The sequence below is a fragment of the Necator americanus genome, chromosome IV (genome assembly GCF_031761385.1).
Source record: "Necator americanus strain Aroian chromosome IV, whole genome shotgun sequence".
Classification (NCBI taxonomy): domain Eukaryota; kingdom Metazoa; phylum Nematoda; class Chromadorea; order Rhabditida; family Ancylostomatidae; genus Necator; species Necator americanus.
The window spans coordinates 30747262-30768085 of record NC_087374.1 but is presented as its reverse complement, the minus strand read 5'-3'; the positions used below and the strand labels follow the sequence as shown (position 1 = coordinate 30768085).

Genomic DNA, 20824 nt, shown 5'->3' with positions numbered 1-20824 from the left:
TCACAAACTTCATCCATGAGTGATCCTTGGAAACGTACTGGTTTCACCAACCCGTCCTGTTTAAATTCTTTGGGATCCCGACTTAGCAGTGTCAAAATTGATCACAAAGAGAATGGGTCTATTTTGATGTCTAGGGAGAGTTAAAACTTCGTTCAATTAGTGCTTTTGATTAAAGTAACTCCACTACCATTGAGGTGACTGCTTTATTTCCTTACACTTTGGAAAAATTGACGTCTCAAGGTTAGGACATTGCTTCCTTCGTAAGAATTAAGGTAAAAGCTAAGTTGCTAAGGAACTTTTCAGGATAAGGTATATCACTGAGCGGAGTCACCACTATTCACATAACATAACCGTCGTAAACTTTTTCCGCTGCCTTGATGAGGGGACTTGCGTTCTTCTTGGACATCCTGTCACACACGAAACCGCGCCAAAACGACTACGACTTGCTTCCGTTGGAGCTGTTCCCAAATGCCACGTCGCCGACGATGGCACCATCAACGACAGCACTGACGGAGACCTACCGTTCACGAAGGCTGAACAGTCACTAGTGTTTCGCCATGGTCTCGCGTGAACGGTTGCCGTCAAGGATATCATCACGGGAGACGAGTGTTGGGTCTTCCATGATAACGACGAGGGGTTCAGCTGAAACGACAGCCGAAACCAAATCATTACCATCCAAAGGTTCTGAGATTCGCGAGGAATGCTGTGGTGGAAACTGCTCCCCGCCGACCAGACGTTCGATGTCAAGAACTGCATTCTGTGCTGTGAGTTGGCCACCGCAAGCAGAGAAATGCAACCGAGACGTGCAGCTGCTACTCGGCACCAACTTGAGCCTTGGATTGATATTGTAATACTGATGATATTGTAAGCAAGATACTGTTCATTACTTCCACTGAGCTCACATCCACTGTGGAGCTGTTCATTGAGCCTCAACCCTCCACCTTCTGGCCAGGGAATTGTAAACTTCCAAGAAAGATGGAACACTGTAATAAATAGTTATGTTGAATAAATAGACAATTAAGTAGGTAACCAACATCAGGTTATTGAGGAACTTTGAAATTGTAAACGGCGTGCGTGTAAGAAAAAAAGCACTCACCTAATAAGTAACGCGAATAATTTTGATTGTTATTCCTTTCCATTGTTGTATAATACAATCACATCTAGCATATAGTGATTAAATAACGGCACCTACGTACAAAATGGTGAAAAAAATGTGGATAATGTGGGTGGGTATGCTGGTTCCTTGTATCCACTAGCAATGATAGTCTGAATCTACTAGCATAAAACGTAAACCTATGATCTCAACTTAGATTTTAATTATTTTTAAAAATTTAAAGGCATCATCCCGCGATTCTGGGGTGATACGGGTTTCAGGCGGGTAATTCCTATTCAAGTCGTACATTTTGTGGAAGAGAGTGATTACTCCCATCCCTCTCTCTCTGTATCACGGTAAACGGACGACGCCGAGACACTGTTTCTTACGACGGATTCTGTTGCAATGCGCCACCCTTGCCACCCGCCTCCGCCTGCGATTCGTCCGAATGGGTTTTCACCCTCTTCTCCACAATCTATGACCTCGTATAGGCCTGGAACTGCCTAAAACTGCCCGTACCACCTCAGTTTCGTGGGGATGATGCCTTTAATTGGATTAAACCGTGCTCAGTTTGCAAGATGAAAATTCAAGTGTTTGTCCGTAAGCGGAAGCTGTTCAAAGTATGTGTTCAATGTTTTTAAATTAAAATGCATAAATCTCTCCGTTGCACTAAATAAAGTGGGTGGAAGATTTTGTCCGATGGTTACCATGTTTTCCACCTTTTTACGTAACAGCAAATACGGTGTAATTCCGCTGCTAGAAGTTTATATTGCTTATTTTTCTTGCAAAATTTTAACGGAATCAAAATCACTGGAGAGGTTTTCATGCTCCGAAGTGCTGCTTCAAAGTCCTGGTTCCTCCAATATTAAACTTGCTGCTAGCGTCTCATCACTGCCTTACAATAGCCTCCATTTTCTCTTCTTTCAAATCTGCCCATGATTGGCACATTGTCTCGCATTCTCCGTTGTTTTATTCTCCCAAGCCTCTTCACCACGTAGAATTTCAGTGAATACAGTAAGTTTTAGATCGATGAATAAAATGTCAATCTTTTAATAAACAGTAGATAAACAATAATATTTATTCAGGTGCACAGTGTCTCGTGACCAAACGTCTTGCATCTAATGCGTTCCAAAGATGTCAAGTGGTACTTTTTGGTTGGTGTCTTAAACAATTGAATACATTTACATGCATTAATTATGTTAATTCCACAAGAGGTGCGTTCGAATTTCAGACAACAAAGTTTCTTCCGTAGTAACTGGTCGATTTTATAAATTGAAAAATCATACTGTTTGAGGACTAGCACCTCGTTCCAACATTTCAAACAGCTCCAACTCCAGAACTGGTGATATGCATTTCTGTGGCCTGGTGTATTTAATACCGTGCAAATTTTCATAGTCTATTCTTTACCTCTAGGCGCATTCATTCGCCGAAGTGCATTGATTCGGCTATAAGAATAGTATTATATAATAAACAGCCTTAGATCTGAGTATTCTTTGCTTTTTGCATAGGCGTCCCGTGGTCAAACAGTAGCTCTTCTTCTCCCCACGCAATCTACTTCCTTGCCTAGATAAACGCAGTCTAACATTCACGTAGGGTCGTTTTATAGATTTTGAAAAATGAGTGAAAAATATTCGATTTGGTCATCGATCACTTTACGCAATAAGGATGCCTTGGGGTGTTAAACCAAAGTCTAAGAGTCTAAAATTTATAACGTATAATTTCCGTTAATCAATGCGTAACTACCGCCATTTAGGTCTTTGTCGGCGTCGTCACCATGTTCAGTATAATCGGTTCATATCGGTCGACACTGTCCTGGTCTCCACTGCCAATGATGAGAGCGCATCATCGAGAAGTTCGTCATTCTGGTATCAAAATCCCTCTTCCAACACCTTTCGCAGAAGCAGATAAACGTAGTGATTTTCTGTTTCATCCATTCGACAACGCCTGCAAATTTGTAATTCCTAACACTTACGCCAGTGACATCACGGTAAGTTAGTGCCTCTTCGTTCGAGTTCATTCTTTAATTAAAGAGTTCCCTTTAAAAAGTAAGTTAAATGTATTGGCAATGTAGTTCGCAAGTGTTATGAATTTATGCATACCTTATATATTCTTAAGCCACGAGTTTCAGTCTACAGAGTGAGGCGCTCTCCTCTTTTTAGAATGGGAAAGGAAGAGTAAGGTTAATTAACGGTTTGGAAGGAAAGAGTTGCTCTATCGGTTTAACTTTAGCTTTAGTTTTTAATTTTATAAGAAATTAACGTTCCCATGCTTTGTTCATCAGTGTAGAGAAAAACACCTCGTTGTTCGAACAGTACTCCTTTGGGATCCGATTCCTCCAAATATTTGTCTCTATTTGTAAAACCGTCCTGGATTTTTATATGAAAATGAGTTAAAAACTTTGCTCTGGATTTTTATATGAAAATGAGTTAAAAACTATGTCAAAAATTAAACTAAATTAACTTACAAGTTAAAAGATGCAAAATCAAGAGCTTCCACGAAAATTTATTTTAATAGGTGACACTTCTCTCCAAAAATCAACTTCGTAAACATGTCAACGAAAATGTTGTTGCAGTCGATAACCATGTTTTTTAATTCAAATTATTCCAAATTATTAGTCTAGTTGGAGTATGCTTCCCCTAGCCAGCTTGGTTCACGAACGCTAACAGCAAGTGTTATATGCACGTTCCTTACCACCTGTTTCCAGTCCTCAGGCCAAAACTTTTTTGTAAACTGATATATGCAAGAAGAATTTCACCACAATACTCTATAGAAGACATATTCTTAAAAGCGCAAAGAAATTCAGCAGTGGCGAGTCGGCGAACGTTTACGCCAACTGAGATGTCCATACGAGGATTTCGACTTTGCGACAATGGATAGCGAAGGTTACATGTATGTTCATCCACATTTCACGGAATACCCTACTATCACTAATGACGTTAAATGTAAGGTGAGTTAATGAATGATTCATCTGAAGACTAAAAAACTCGTTTCCGCCACTCTATCGTCCGCTAACTTAGGTTGTTTTCTTGGAAGGCGGGCTTCGTTCTAAAAATCAACACTACGACAAATTCGAAGAAGTGGCAACGGTGGAGGTATGCCGCCTGTAACTATGTGTAACCATGTCGATTTTATAAATCTTTACGTTTTCCTGTGTGTGCTACAAAAGTAATCATGCCAAATTTTCTATTCACGCAAATTTTCCCCTTAAACTAACTGTCGTTTTCAGGCTCCTGAAAACAAGCGCTTCTTTGCAAATGGTGACGTCTTCTATATTCGATGTCTTCAGAAAAACAAGGTAGTCTTCCAAAAACCATATGCTGGAATAAGGGACACCACAAGAGAAAAATACAAGGTCTTCCGTGTTTAGCTCAAACCAGGAATTCCTTATAATTTTGACTCTACGTTTTTTAGGTCTACATTAAGGACGACACAGAGTCATTTGATAATTTCGGAAGACAACGTAACACGCCAGGGAATGCTCCGACACCCTCGAGATACTCTATAGACATTTTGGCTTTCGACTCTACTTCACGAACGATGTTCTTGAGGCACATGCCTCGAACAGCAGAGATCATGAACAGGCTCGGCTATGAGTTTCTGTATGGTTACACTAAGGTTTGGTTGACTTCGTACTCATGCTCACTTGAACCTTATTTGAGCTTTTTTTGATATTTTATGCTAGCGAAATGACTTTTCACATATTAAAGGCAGCATGCCACGAATCTGGGGTGGTACGGATTTCAGATGAATATCCGTATACGGAGTCGTAGGTTATGGAGACGGGGGTGGTTCCGCTCATCTCTCCCAGCATCACTGCAAACAGCCGCCTCCAGAATGCTGTTTTGTACGATGCCGTCTATTGTAATGCTCCACCCTTTGCGCCGCCTCCGCCCTGCGATTCGTCGAAAATCAATTCGGACTGCTCCGATAGGCAGTAAGAGACGCTACGCGTGCAAGGGTGGCGCGCTGCAAGAGAAGACATCGTACAAAACAGCATTCAGGAGCCGGCTGCCTGCAGTGATTCAGGAAGAGATGAGCGGAACCACCCCGGTCTCCTACGACCCCATTTACGAGTACTCCACCTGAAATCCGTACCAGCCCAGATTCGTGGTATGCCTTGCCTTTAAGGTTGGCGACAATTCGATGGTGAACCTTGAACCAATTCTTGCTGGTGACATACCGGAGGCGTTGAATGAGTCAAAGTATGATAACTCAAGCGACATAAGTCACGAATGGATTCTGCCGTCAACGAAAAAACTTGATCCAACACTTCTACCATTCTTGTGGAAAATGATGAGCGAAAGTGAGTGAAATATACACTGTGTACTGTGATTTCTTATCCAAAAATATACCAGCAAAAAACGTTGTTTCTGATAATTCTGAACATATCAGTGATTAACGACCACACGTGACTCTGAGATAGCGACAGCGTTATCTCAGAGTTATCTAGCCCACATTGTAACTACCTTTCACGTCTCATAGATCGGGATCGATCATGCATGTTGTGAGCGTCCAATGTGTTCAGCTCTTGAATGCGACACTAATCTGCCTTTACGCAGTACACGTAACGCACAATATATGTGGGTTATTGCGCATATCGTTCAAATTACCACATTGTAATGTATGTATTTTATCTTACTTTTCTTTCGACACCTACTGGTCACTTTTTTGCACTCTCCACCTAACGAGCGCTATTATTCAAAGCTTTTTATTAATTCTCAGATTATTTTCCAATGACCTAAATAGTTACGTTTATCTGAGCAATTGGTGCTTGCAGTTGGAAAGGTGGGACCTTTTATAAGTACGAAACAAAGTGGTTGACTCTGACCGAGACGAACATTAGTTTATGTGGTGCACATGTGAAGCATTTCATTTTCAAATTTATTGCTTCAGAATTCGGCTGTCGTACAATGTTCAACGATGACATTGCCGACAAAAATCGTGGAATTTTTCACTATCCACCAAACGAGTTCCAGGCAGGGTTCACGTCTCCTCCCACAGATCACTACTACCGGGCTTACTATCTTGCTGTATACAAGGTGACTGAAGACGATAACTGTATTTTACAGAGTAATGAGAAATTTGAATCGAGAACCGGTAGATATTTTGGTAGTTGGTATACTGTCAAAATAGTACATTTCCGTTCATTGATCTGCCAATAAGAACATGATGAACATACATGTAAATATTTGTTTATTTATTTATTTATTAGGTCGAGAAAGACGTCGTGAGGTTGTGAGCGTTCAAAATTAAAAACTCAAATACGGATAAAAGCTATTTCCAGAATATTATAACAGAATAGAATGACATTCGGAAAATAATTCTTCCTCTAGAAGATAGCAGTGGTCAGATCTTCTGAAATTACTAATTCTTGTTTTTTCAAGTTATTAGATTAGAGAGTTAAATAGACACAATGAAGTATTTTCGTCAAGATTTGTTTTTTTTTCGCTTTCTTTTACTTAAACTTGAGTGGACTGAGGCCCTTAAGCTAAGATTGCTGCTATTTTTAGAGAAGGGGCAAAGCTTGAAAATGGTGAAAGAAAATAATAATAGTGGGCCAGACTGATACGGATTGGGTGAAAATTCACTTCTTCCAATTTTCTCGCAGACAACAAAAACCACCGCAAATAGATTAATGACATATTCTCCATTGTTCTTGTAATTCTCATCATTTCAAATAACATCTTCTCTTAAAGGCATCACCCCACGAATCTGGAGTGGTACGGATTTCCGGTAGAGTATTCGTATACGGGATCGCAGATTATTGAGAGAGATGATTCCGTTCATTTCTTTCTAATTGCCGTAGAAAACGGTCCGGAAAATACGGCTTCGAGCGTTCCGGCGCACTATTTTTCACAAGGAGTTGGATTGGAGAGCGCCAGTATCGTGGGCGCGCGCATCTTCCGGGCCGTTTTTTACGGCAATTAGGAAGACATGGACGGAATCACACCCGTCTCCATAATCTACTATCCCGTGTACAAATACTCCACCTGAAATCCGCATCACCTCAGATTCGTGGTATGCTCCCTTTAATGGTTTTTCGATGCCCCTTACTGGGGTCCTCCATTTTTCCGGATGTGTTTGAGGTTTCTCCAACTGTTTTCATTCTTTTCTGAATTTCTCATGCCTATTTCGAAGAAATTCATTCAGAAACAGAAACAGAAATCATTCAGAAAGAAACAGAAATCTCACAGACCGCTTCAACACACTTCGTTCGGTTGGAAGAATCAAAGGCACCAAAAAATTTATCAATTTGACACTCTATTTCAAATAGACTGAAGAAAAGCACGTGTGTAATTAACAAATAAACTAGTACTGTCATATAGAGAGAAAAAGCCTTCATGGAATAGTTGACACAAAAACGCTCTTTATACCTAACTACATTTTTTTACTGTGGAAGAAAGAACGCTCACGAGTCATTCTTCAAATTTATCAATTTATTTGCTTATTTTTATCCATCGTCACGTTTATACCTTTAGAGACGAGCTGCAGAAAGGTAGTATTATAAAGCTAGAAATAAACGAAAAGGAAATTCAAGGAAACTCTAAACCGTACATGTTCAATTCTAAAATGAAGAGTTGGGTATGGGAATCAAATAAAATACTTGTTAGAGCCTAACATATTGTTAGATGAGAGTGATTTAGATCAGATACTAAGAATTTTTTCAGGATTGGGTTTACGGCAACTGCAAAGACGGTGAACAAATCCAACGCGAATTCGTTGACATATGGCGTCGATTTGCGAATGTTTACAAGGATGTTTGTCACTTTGGATTCACATTTATAACAAGGTCAAACAGATGCTCGTCCACAACATTGCCCAGCGAATCTGGGCTGGTGCGAGTTTCACATGGGGTTATACGATGGTTTCAGGTGGTTTGTCTATACGGGGTCGTAGATTATGGGAGGCGATTTCACTCCACTTCTTCCTAATCGCCGTAAAAACGGCCTGGAAGATGCGGCTTCGAGCGTTACAGGGCGCTATTTTCCACGAGTTCGATTGGAGCGCGCCAGTCTTGCCGCCCCGGAAGATGTGAACGCGCCACATCTTCCGAGGCGGTTTTTTATGGCAATTAGGAAGAAATGGACGGAATCGCCCTCCTTCCCATAATCTACTACCTCGTATAAGCATAACCTACCTGAAATCGGCACCACTCCAGATTCGTGGGGTGATGCCTTTAATTATTGTTATTATTTATTATCATGTAAATTCTTAGACGACAGCACCAGAAGCACATTAGATTTCAGTTTGACCCACGAAGCTGGTTTAACAATCGAAACGATTGACGAATTTATGAAGTCAAGCATTGAAAACCTTTACCTGAATGGCAAGTGAAGTTTTTTCTTGTTCCCAAATGGGATAACACTCTTCTTCACTTCTACATCGCGAGTAGACTGCCATCAAAGACAGCACATAACGAAATGGCGATGTAGGGTTCTCTACAGGAGAAGATAGGGTTAGCGGTGTAGATCAATTCGTTCAATTCCTCTTAATCTTCCTAAAAAAAAACGGCGTACTACCCTACTGCCCTAATTTCCTTGCGAGGAACCTCATTACGTGTCACTCCGGTGCATCCACCGCAAGAGTTAACTAATAAAAGGATAAAGGATAAAGTCACTGGCGTATCAATCCACTTGGGATGCACCAACGCGTTTTACTGGAATTCGTAATCGTTGAGGTTTTGGAACGCGTGTTGGCCTATACAATGACTTCTAGGGACCAGCCGATGATCAAGTCAGTGTTTTTTATCCTCCCAGACAAGTCTGGTATCAATTTATCGACTCCGGAGGGATGAAAGGCTTGGTGAGCACTAGGGCGGATTCGAATCCTCGACCGTGTGACTACAGCGGACTGCGACTGCGCCACACCCACCCCGAGTTAACTAATGAGGTCCCAAAATTATAAATTTTGTGGTGTACTGCCTTGAAGTAGCAGTAAAGAAGTTCTTTAACTTCAATGATCGGCTAAATCTGCATCCAACAGAAAAAAAATACGAGAAATAATTTGAGGAACGTGCTGTCGGAGACATACTATTATTGTGTCTATTTACATCCATCTGTCGCAGCATAGAGAGTTGCACATGATGGGCTCGACAGTACGAAAAATGTGCAAAAAAATAGCCAATTTGTATGGAGATTATGTAAAGATATGAGCGTACATCAGCGTTCGTGCTGCTTTCAGGATTTTCTTCTATTTGTGCAATTTGAGGTGCGCTAGATAACACGGTCAGCATCATAATGGGTGACCATGGGAATCGTATCGGACTTGTTCAGTACTCCTACACCGGTAGAATAGAGGAGCGAATGCCGCTGATGGCAATACGATTACCCACCAACTTCAAATCCCTCTATCCACGAGAATATTCAAATTTTCTTGCCAATAAGTGGAAGCTTACAAGGTGAATATAAACGATGCTTTGCAATGCTTTTATTATCTGATGTGGATTTAGCGATTACTTCTTTCAGTAATTTTGATGTGCATCAAATGTTGAAGGATATCTCGCTGATGCATCTTGGAGATAAGAAAGAGGTCCTACCCGACCGAGGTCGTGGTATCAGCCTTCTTGATGAGATCCCCTCCAACAGGTTAAGATTGATTTTCTTTTCTTCTCTTCTTTTTCTTCTTTTTCCTAACCTAAACTGAAATTGAACAGTTTCGATGAGGTGATATGCTTAAGGACCTGTCACGATGCTTACGTCGCGGAAAATTTCTGTACTTGCTTAGTGGATCGACATGCTCAGACCATGCCAAAAGAAAAAAATCCTGAAAAGAAGAAAAACATTGCAAATGAGGTGGAGACAATATAATTTTCACTCCTCCAAATTACATTTCATAAATTACAGAAGTACAAGGATGCTATAGTTTCATGGATCAAAGAAAATTCGCTCGATTACTGCCTTGATCACAGTAACGTGAGTGTTCGAGAGAAGCAATGAAAGCTACACTAGCGATTTTATACTATTCCAGATAACTATAAATGGGACCGTGGAAATATTAGGGCTCAACAATCTTGTAAGGCACGGAATGCGTTCGAAGGAAAACGTCACTGAAGTCGAATTAGTGCGAAAGAAAGAACCAAAAATGGATGTGAGTGTACCTTCTATGGGATCTTTCCTACTCTGATTTGTACTCATATATTTATTTCTGGGATTAATGGGTAAGGAGCCGGCTTTCAGTTCCTCTATCACGAGCTCAGCACGACGCACAAAATTCCAAGAGGAGAATATGTAACACTTCTATTTCGCATCGAGGAGGAGGTTAACAACAACGAATATCGAGTGGTTTTTGAACCTTCTGTTCGATCCTCCCCTTCTGATTGCACTGGTTTTTCTGTTTTTCGTATTTGTGATTGTATTATTTCTACTGTTTGACATTAATGGAGTTTGTTGTTCTTGAAAACGGGTTTGTTTTATTATAAAAATGTAAGAACTGTTCAGAAGGCTACTTTGCAGAAGTACATATGCAGAAGGCATAGTGAATTATTTTGATTAATACTTTCCTTGCAGTTTATTTTAGTGTTATTCGCATAAATTCCACTCCAAAGTAACATACAGGAATAATCTACGTGTCGCGACTTGTGTTTCGCTTCTTACGGATCTCAGTTGACCGGAAACATCACCTTCTTCCCAATTGCCTGGCAAGCTAGCTGCGCTCTTCTGGAAACTTTGTCCGCTCCATGCCAGCCTGTATATATATTTATATTTAAATGTTTATGCATTCATGCATATATGTAAATGCATCTGCACGGGCGCAATTCGCGACTATCATTTTCTTACGTTCTGGTCTACGTGCTTCGTAACATACATGATGTAGATCGCAGGTGCCCGTTCACCCACACTCACGCACCCCATTACAATGAGTAGCTCTTGTTCACGCGGGTATCTATCAATCTCAAACCACCACCTAGGAATTAATCCATCAATGCGATTCATCTATGTTTGAAGACCTGCTCTCAACGTTACTCCAGAATTAGGAAAAGAAAAGAAGAAAAGTGAAAATTTCAGGATGATTTTCCATAGGAGCAAGCAAGCATCTTTTCACATCTTTTTTTTTTTAAAGAATATTGTATTGATCATGTTTTATTACTTATACATGCTATATATTATATCTATTTATTTTTTATTTTTTTATCATTTCATTATTTTGTATTCATTAACTGTTATCTGAAAATTGCGCACTTTTCATTGTCTACTTCTCCATTTAGTGTGTTACTCTTAACTCTAAGAATAGACCTATTACAAGTAATGGATAAGGTTTAGTTTTCATTCTTGGTTTGATTGACTCTAAACAACTTTTTAACCAGGCCATTTTCAAACTGTTAAAGGCAACGATCTCGACTTGGTGCGGAACCAACAGCGAAAGCGAAATGTTTGGGTAGAAGATAGCGGGATCCCACGTAGTTCCGCTAAAGTTAAGTTAAAGTTTCTGGCGTTGATCAATCCGCTTGGGATGCGCCCCCACGTTCACTTCAATTCAGAATCGTTTGAGGTTTACGAACGTGTATCTGGCTTATACAATGACTTGCGGTGGCTAGCCGATGTGTCAAGTCAGTGCTTTTATCCTCCCAGACAAGTCTGGTACCAATTTATCGACCCCGGAAGGATGAAAGGTTTGGTAAGCACTAGGGCGGATTCGAACCAACGATCGATCGCGCAGGAAGCGGAATCTCTAACCGCTACACTACACCCGCCCCTAGTTCCGCTAACCTTACCCTAATCGTCGTAAGAAGTCGTCGTGGAAGACGACTACGGTTCCAGTGCGCCGCCCCTGTACACGTGTCGCATTCAAGTGCTAGCGGTCGAGAATCAATTATTTTTTTCTCACCGGCCTATTCAAATGAGACAAATGAATAAGCTGCTGAGGAGACCGGAACCTGTACATAGAAGGGCGTTTCCATGCCCCTCGTAAAAACTAAAGCGGTTCACGCGTCGTTTTTTTTTACGACGATTAGGAAAAGATAAGCGGCTAAAAAAAGAAAAGATAAGCACGCTGTTTCTGCAATCTACTAACCAAACAATAAGCTCTCGCTGTGGGCTCCGCACCACGTTAAAATCGTGGTATGCTGCCTTTGAAGCAATACTTCAATCCACTTGAAGTACGGTGGAAAGGAAGGCTACAAACACAAACACAAACAGGCTATAAACATACTTTTACATGGTGAAGATAGGAAATCTAATTTATAACAAAGAATAATTAAGCATTGAAAAATTAAGTTGAAATTAAATTCTTGCAAAAAGGTGGTTTAATAGTGGTTGTAATTACGGTTCTGTTTGTGTTCAATACATATTATTATTTTGTTATTTTTATTTATGATATAATCACTGCTCCTATCAGTTAGGCAACTTTGCATTGAGTTCTGTTCAAAAAAAATCTGGATCACCGCAGTCAACAGACGTTTTTCCACTTATAAGTTAATTAAGGGTCCGAAAAGGAGTAGTCAGATAGTGGGGGGGGGATTGTTGAAAGGCGCTTTTCGTAAGAGAGAGCTCCGCTGGTTTTTGTTATTTTTCAAAAAAAATTCTAATGTATGTCGTTGCATCATGCACGAAATGGACAATTGGGCGTCTCAGAGGTGGGTAGGTGGATCTCCTATTGCAATACGCAGTTTCAGAAACCCATAGGTGTTGGTGAGAGCTGTGATTGTGCAGTCAGGGAGAGAATCCCATTGCAGTTCCTTCCTGACACAGAGCAACTTTGAAAATTCGTCAGCAGCGCTCTTTTTCATCGAGACACGCATCTGTCGCAACAGAGAGATTGAACCTTAGATGGGCTATCCGTAGGGATATGATGGCGCCTCCGAATGCGTCGTTGATATTGGAAGTTACCGTATCCGTACTGCTTTCTCATCGCTATTCATAAAAGCTGATAGCTCTGAGATTCTGATTCTCAATCAAAGTCACTTTTCTGTCATATTCTAACCTCTATTGCACCTGTGAATTGATAGAATCGAAAACTTTCCAAAAATATATCATGTCCACCCACCTCTCTCTTACCACTATTCTTTTGAAAATGAAAAGCTTCTGAATGTTCAGTGCAAGATTTCCTACTAAACCACACAGTTTTCCAGTTTCTTCATTACAACCAAAAATTGATAACAGCTTTGAATTACCACTATCCTACTGTACATCTCCTTGAGAAAGCTTGAACCTCCTTCTAATAAGAGTCTAAGCAATTCTAAAAAGGAAAACAGCTCACTCAGCTCATTATCAGTGACTTGTTCCTTTCCACAGGAAGCCTAACACATACTTTTTCTTCTAACCTTCACAATGAGGTGAAAGAGAAACAAACACGACAAAGATTCTCGACATCAGTAGGTAACAAGAACAGCTATTTATTTGTTTTTTTTAGCAGCTACGCAATTGTTATTATGTCTTGATACATATTTAAATTATTTATTCATTTTTCCTAATTCGAGTCACACATTTGCACACAATTCCTAACACAATTTACGTTAGCGCTTAATCTAACCATGAAATACGCTCGCAGCGAGACTGAGATTTTCCAGCTGAAAAATATTAGTTGAAAATAACGAAAGCTCTCGGTATGGTCCCTGAAAAATGGCGATGCGAGTAATCACTCCAGCGGGAGCGGTCATCTCATTGGAAAAGTGGTGCCGTTTCGAGTATTAGCAGTGCTTCCATCGTGACTAGTAAGTGAGAGCAACTTAAAGGCATCACCCCATGAATCTGAGGTGGTAGAGATTTTAGGTGGAGTATTCTTATACGGGATAGCATATTATGAAAAGAGGAGGAAGTGATTTCGTCCATTTCCGCCCTGGTGCACTATTTTCTACAACGAGTTTGATTGGAGCGGGCCAGCCGGGTGCACGCGCCGCATCTTCTGGGCCGTTTTTTACAGGAATTAGGAAGAAATGGACGAAATCACTTTCCCCCTTTTCATAATATGCTATCCCGTATAAGAATACTCCACCTGAAATCTCTACCACCTCAGGGGTGATGCCTTTAAGCGAAAACACCTTTGACAATGATATTATTGCAACACTTTGGGCTACATGTCACTGTCGTTCCACCACTTCTTGAGATCAGTTCTTGCTATTCTCTAGATACTTTTTATTTTGTTTGTTGAGTTACGGAACTAGAAAAAGTACCAACTACTAGCAAACTTTTATTTTGAATTCAGAAATCGCTATTTTGATCCAATATACCTTTCCTTCTTTTGTGCCTTTCTGAACCTCCTCACTGCTGTGATTACTTACATCTGTTCAATGCGTGCAGTATGATAATGTGAATGAGACCGCAAACTAAAAGTTTGGTTCTTTGTAAATTACCAGCGGAAAGAATTTATTTGCAGCATATTTATAAACAGCTCTTTCTAAGAAACCAATTTTAATTCGGTGACTTCAAAATAGCTGTCCATTTTTATCCTACAGAGTCATCTTACTACTTCTTATTTGTTTATTAAACGATATCAAAATGTTACAATGTGTCGTAGCATGCTTTGTCTCCATCTGCTCACATCAGTAGTGGCGGTTCGCATCCATGTTTCTCCAAACACCGATACGAACGAATCTCTTCATTTTGTTTTTGGTCGGCCAACTTGTCGTTTCCAAATCCATTTCCTCCATTCGGTAATCATTTTCGTTCATTGGTTTTCCTTTGCAGTACACATTTTTCTGGCCCACGTCCACTTTCTTTCAATCGCTCTAGCCCTGATATCTGGGAGTTTTGCAGTATTTTCCAGCCACAAGTTCGTACGATGCATAAGAAGAGTTACACCGAGAATTCTTTTCATTATTTGCTGTTGAGCTATCTGTAGCGCCTTGAGATCTTTGTTTCTTGTAGCCCAAGTTTCACAGCCGTAGAGGAGACAAGGTTCCACACATTTTGCATAAAGTCGACGTTTGTATTTCATTGGAAATCTTCTATTTGTGAAATATGCACGGAATCGGTTGAATGAGTTCCAGCCAGAGCGAATTCGTCTATTTAGCTCAGGTGTTAGATTTCTATCAAAGGAAATGCATTGACCATGGTAAACAAAATTGCTCCAGGTATGTATAAGAGATCCATCAGTTGAGATCGGTATTTCTTCGGAATTGGTCATGACAAGAGTCTTAGAGAAATTCATTCTCAGTCCCACAATTTGGCTTTTGTCGCTCATTTCTTGATGCATTAATTGGAGTTCTTGTAGTTGTTGCGCGAAGAGTACTACATCATCAGCGTACCTGACATGACTTAAACGGAGCCCATTTATGTTTATACCCCTGTTAGGCTACGGAAGATGGTTTCCAAAACGGCAGTGAAGAGGGCAGGAGAGATTGGGTCTCCATGTCGAACACCTCGTCTAGCGTTGATAGGAACTTGATCGCCACATTTTTCAAATGTTACAGAAGCAGATGTGCAGATGTTCAAAAAAAGACGAATTATCTTTGGATGAACTCCTTGTCGATGTAGTGACGTCCATATCATGTTATATTCCACAGAATTGAACGCTTTCCGATTCTTCAATACTGTTGTTGTTTAAAAAGGGGGAACAACGTGATATCAACAAACGAAAGCTATGTGCAGCGGAAAATTGTACTCAAGGTTTTTCTCTACCAATTGGTTAATGAAATGAATGTGATCTAAAGTGGAAAAGTTGCGTCGAAAGCCAGCTTGCTCGATGGGTTGGTTGATTTCTGGGGAAGCCATCATTCTTTGTAAAATGATCGAACTAAATACCTTACATATGACGGACAACAGTGCAATTAAACGGTAGTTGTTGATATCACGTTGTTCCCGTTTTTTAAACAACAACAGTATTGAAGAATCGGGAAGCGTAATCGGAAGCTTTTCTCTCTCAAGACAGTCATTAAAAAGTTTGATCAAGGAATCTTTGACCACATCATATCCCGTTATCAGCGATTCGGCAGTGATCAAATCTGGTCCTGGGGCTTTTCCTAGCTTCATTTTCTTCACCGCACGGTTTACTTCATCTGCTGGGATTGGTGGCACATCGTCAAGTTGATACCATGGTACTGATGCAGGTTATTAGTATATTATTAGTTTTTAGTATTCTTACTTACTACTTCTTACAGTAAGCAAAAGGAGAGCTAAATTGATCGGTATATTTTACCACTGAAACAAGTCTGAACATATGCTCCTCGTTCTTAGAGCGAGCTTGGAGAAAAGACAAAAACGACTTGCATATTTCTACAGATTTGACAAACATAATGGGATTTGAATATTTGGTTTTGACATAACAAACATTTTAGATAAAACCCGGATCAGAGAAATATGGCACTTACAAGCTGCCACCACTTAGACAACGTACATGATACATAAATATAAACGCGTCGTGTTACGCATGTAGAGGAGATTTAAGCGTTTCCATTCTTCGATCGCGTCTCAAAAGTGTAGCGTACCGGTAGCAAAGTCGGTAAGAGGTTCGACTGTAACTGCATGCCGGTTCCGAGAGGCTCTATTGACAACCTAGCCTTCCATCCCTCATGTCTGGGGGGATAAATACACTGACTTGACACATCGGCCAGTCCCCGAGAACAGCGTAGAGGCTAGTTACGCGTTCGTAAAAGCTCAAGCGATTAAGAAATGTGGTAAAAGACGTTGGCGCATTTTAAGTGGATTGATACGCCAGAAATTTTGTCCTTCTATCTTTTATAATTTCTCAAAAACAAGTTCAACAACCGAGCCAAACGCTTACGCCAGCTGAAGTAGCAAAACGAAGATTTTGACTTTGCGACCATGGACAGCGAAGGTTACATGTACGTTCCACATTTCACGCAATTTCCTAGTACCACTACTGACGTTAAATGTAGGGTGAGTTGAATGATTCATACCAAAGCAACCATCAGTCAAAAAAAGATTCATTTGAAAAAAAATCTACTCTATCGTAAGCAAACCCAGCTTGTTTTTTTGGAAGGCGGGCTTCGTTTTGAAAATCAACGCCACGACGAATTCGAAGAGGTAGCAACGGTGGAGGTCTGTGGAATTATCTGTGATAATGTGTAACTCTGCGGTTTTCATGAATTTTTACGTTTTTCTTGTTTGTGTTATAAAAGTAATCATGCAAAATCCTCCATTCAATACCAACTCATTAAACTAACAGTCGTTTTCAGGCTCCTGAAAGCGAGTGCTTATTTGCAAACGGTGAAGTCTTCAATATTCGATGTCTTCAGAAGGACAAAAATACAAGATCCTCCGTGTTCAGCTCAAACCAGGATTTCCTTATAATTGTGATTCCCCGTCTTTCAGGTCTACACTAGGGACGACACAGAGTCGTTTGATAACTTCGAAAGACAAGATAAGAAGCCAGGGAATGCTCCGACACCCTCCAGATATTCTATAGACCTGCTCTGTGTATTAAAGAACATCTAGATGGGATGAAACATTTGATCGGAGCAACCCCACTCGGAACCCATCGCAAAAAATGTCATAAGAATGCTCCTTTCTGCATAGCTGCCACGATCCTATTGTACGATCCCGAAATTGTAGCTCGCAGAAATTTGGAGGCGTTTTGGATAAACGCTAAAAGTCCAGAAATGAATAGAAAGGAAGAATGCATACCCGTGACCAACGAGCTGGTTCTGTATCAAGAGCTTTGCGGGTTTTGATCTACGGGATCATATGCGGGTCGCATCCTAATTAGTATTAGCGGAGTGATTTTATCACGCGGAGGTCCGCTAATATCACGGCAACGCGGCTACCTAAGTAAGCACAACGATTTGGACTCTTTTGGTTTCGATTTTGCATGTAGCATTTTTCGGAATGATGACTTGTTCTGTATGAGGCATTTGAGAGGATATATCACAAATGATCTGACTTACTAGGCTCTGACGAAGGCGACGACGCCGAAACGTTAACCGTAATAAAGTTTGTTAGCAATCTTGGCTGTTACTAAATTGGACTGTCGACAAGTTGCAACTCTTTAGACCTTTGGCTTTCGACTCTACTTCACGAACGATGTTCTTGAGGCCTCGAACAGCAGAGATCATGAACAGGCTCGGCTATGAGTTTCTGTGTGGTTATATTAAGGTTTCGCTCATTGCACACATATCTTCAACCTTGAATTTATCACTTATCTTCGAACTGAAGCTGGTGAAGTAACTTTCTGCATTTCAAGGTTGGCGACGATTCTATGGTGAATCTCGAACCGGTTCTTGCTGGTGATATTCCTGAGGCATTGAATGAGTCAATATATGATAATTCGAGCGACATAAATTGCGAATGGATTCTGCCAACAAACAAAAATCTTGAAGCTACACCTTTGCCATTCCTATTGAAAACGATGAAGGAAAGTGAGCGGTGTATTTTTCGTGTTAACAAAAAGCTTGAAGTAGGGTAACAAAACGTATGCGTAGAAGAGATAAAAGTGGTTTTCCTGCAGCTTAAAAGCTGGCGCCGCGTGCTCTCAGAGCGGAAAACTGGAGTTTCAGCCTCACAGGTGACCTCAAACCGCCTCCCATTGCCCCCTTCTGGCCCTTCCATCTCTCTGGACATATGGTTTTGGATGGAGTAGCGTTCCGGATGCACAAAATCACATCAGTCCAAATAGTAATGGACTCAAACACATATAGATAATACGAAATTTACACATAAATACGCTCACACAGAAAGTCTGAGTTAGTCTTGGAAACAGAAACAAGGAGCCATTTCTTGAATTGGTATGCGTCTAAAACTGCACGAGGTCACTTTTAGCTCCTGTTCAACCTATTTCTTGCCAGAAAAGAAGACATAGGATAGCTTCGCTGCTCCTATCTGCTAGATGATGATTCACAAACTCCAAATACCTCTGAAAAAATATCTGAATATGCTTCTAATATAGTCTCAGGATACTCTAGAGCAAGTTACCGAAAATCTCTGCATGTGGAGCAAAATCCTAGTTGTTGGCAAGAAATCGATGGCGCAGCATGAAGGAGTTCAAATCAGTGAATGATCATCAATGTGTGATAAACGATACAAGTCAGAAATGCTAACTACTGCTTCAAATCCAACTCCTTGACTTCTGTGGTCAACCACTAGCCCCAACGAAAATAAATTTCAAGTCAATGAATCCGCTATCGGGCCTCTCATGATGTTCGGATCTGAAACTTATGATTTTGGATAAGTTTGACTGCACAGAAAGGAAGCTGATTAGATGGTTATTGCTTATCTTCTTCTAAGGTACGGCCCAATGAAGATCTTTAAAGGGAAGATCTAGGATCAGATCGGAATATTAAATGGGTGCACAGGTGGATGAGACATGGAAAGCGTCGAAAGCAGCCACAGAAAAACCCCTTCGCCACTTTGGCTACATTAAAAAAGACCTGCTGACCTCTATCTTTAACATGCTCCGACCCATTCTTTCGGGCTCAAGCAGAGAAAAACTGGAAAGGAAAAACTGAAAGAAACCGATTAATCCAACCTAAGATTAAAAGATTAAAAGACAAACATTTCAGATGACACAGATTGCGCAGAATGTGGAATAGCAACTAATTGATCGATTTCGTGCCAAATTTACTGCTGAATATCGAATAAACTGGGCAAGAAGTGATAATCGTCGAATTAATCGTGAAAGTCCAAAAATAGTCCAATGTAGTGTGACCGGTCTTGAAAATTCTCTGGAAATTTCTGCTAGCTTTGGAGACAGAAACAATTTCTTCTTTTTGGGAGTTTTCGAAGAATTGAGAAGAGAGAAAGGTCGGACGTTAAATGATAAGTGAAGTGATTGCTGACTCTATTTATGGTTCCACGGACTAGAACGTATTTTCGTTGCCAGCTCCACAATCTGCGCAACATAAATACTGAACATTCATAAAAATAATGCTCGAGTAAATTCAGTGCTTTTTAATACTGGAAGAGCTTTTGATGACTGACACTCTTCCCTTCTCGTCGATGGTAAGGCTTTCTTTTTTTTCTTAACTTGAAATTATATGAAACATAATGGTTATGTTTCATACGATTTCAAGTTAAGAATGAACAAATAATGAATGAATAAAGAATAAAGTGGAAGTAAAGAACGTAGGTGCAACCATTTAAGCTTCTCACCTTCTCATAAAAATTTCTGCATGCTCAACTTTTTTCAACAATCTCTTCTTTTGCTTACATTGATACAATCTTTTCTTGTGCAAATAGAAAACGCATGAAAAACATTACCATAAATATTCCTCTCCATGAAGAGAGCTTCCATCAATCTTTTTCATTGCTTTTGAAAAAGAGATACTATACATTTGAGATGACTTTAAAAGCACGGAAGCTTCGTCGAGACTATTAAGTAAGCCCTAATTCTGAAGATCTGCCTCAGTTCTTTGCTCTTTCCGTTGCGTTCTTATTAGGTCATCCAATTCCTAGAGCCTAACCCTATAGGCCAAAGCCTATAGCGTAGGTTGCTGATGAGTTTCGTGAAACCTCTTTGTTTATCTCTTTGTTTGTTTTTGAGTTCTTAAAAGTGTCCTGCAAAGTCGTAGGAAACAACAAATTACTTTTCCAAATTTATAAACGCTCCGTTCTCGCATAGATTTACCGAAAAAATTCGTGGAAATCTCCACAGTTATAGTGAGTCTTTCTTACATTATATTCGATTGCAAAAAAAGGCTGCAGTTCGCTCACCAAGAATTTCTAAAATTCGGTTCGCTCCTTAGCTGAGTCTCCCTTCTGTCTTATTAAAGACTAGAAATAAAAGTCACCTAGCCCAAATATTGTTCGATAATATCCTATTCAATGATACAGGATGTAAAAAAAATGGAGGAGGATGAACGGAAAAAGATGAAGTAGGTTAGTTGATTGAGGTGAAATAATA

General features: G+C 40.2%; 2 protein-coding genes across 3 annotated transcripts; both read left to right on the top strand.

Annotated features, from left to right (window-relative positions):
- Positions 1-557: 557 nt before the first annotated feature.
- RB195_003295 (uncharacterized protein) lies at positions 558-851 on the top strand (the record flags this gene model as incomplete). Its single annotated transcript, XM_064200888.1, has 1 exon — positions 558-851. The coding sequence occupies one exon, from the start codon at positions 558-560 to the stop codon at positions 849-851; it is 294 nt and encodes a 97-aa protein (XP_064056769.1).
- Positions 852-2867: 2016 nt separating this feature from the next.
- On the top strand, positions 2868-18391 carry RB195_003294 (uncharacterized protein; the record flags this gene model as incomplete). Of its 2 annotated transcripts, XM_064200886.1 has the most annotated exons (18): positions 2868-3080; positions 3897-4040; positions 4111-4185; positions 4320-4445; positions 4505-4708; positions 5222-5396; positions 5987-6132; positions 7762-7883; positions 8341-8420; positions 9302-9491; positions 9559-9678; positions 9771-9885; positions 9937-10005; positions 10061-10180; positions 17166-17301; positions 17877-17919; positions 17979-18081; positions 18170-18391. In XM_064200886.1, 18 exons carry the CDS (start codon positions 2868-2870, stop codon positions 18389-18391), a joined length of 2403 nt encoding a protein of 800 aa, XP_064056767.1. The 2 variants fall into 2 exon arrangements, with proteins under 2 accessions (XP_064056767.1, XP_064056768.1); XM_064200887.1 differs by lacking the exons at positions 17166-17301; positions 17877-17919; positions 17979-18081; positions 18170-18391 and having other exon boundaries at positions 10061-10216.
- Positions 18392-20824: the final 2433 nt, after the last annotated feature.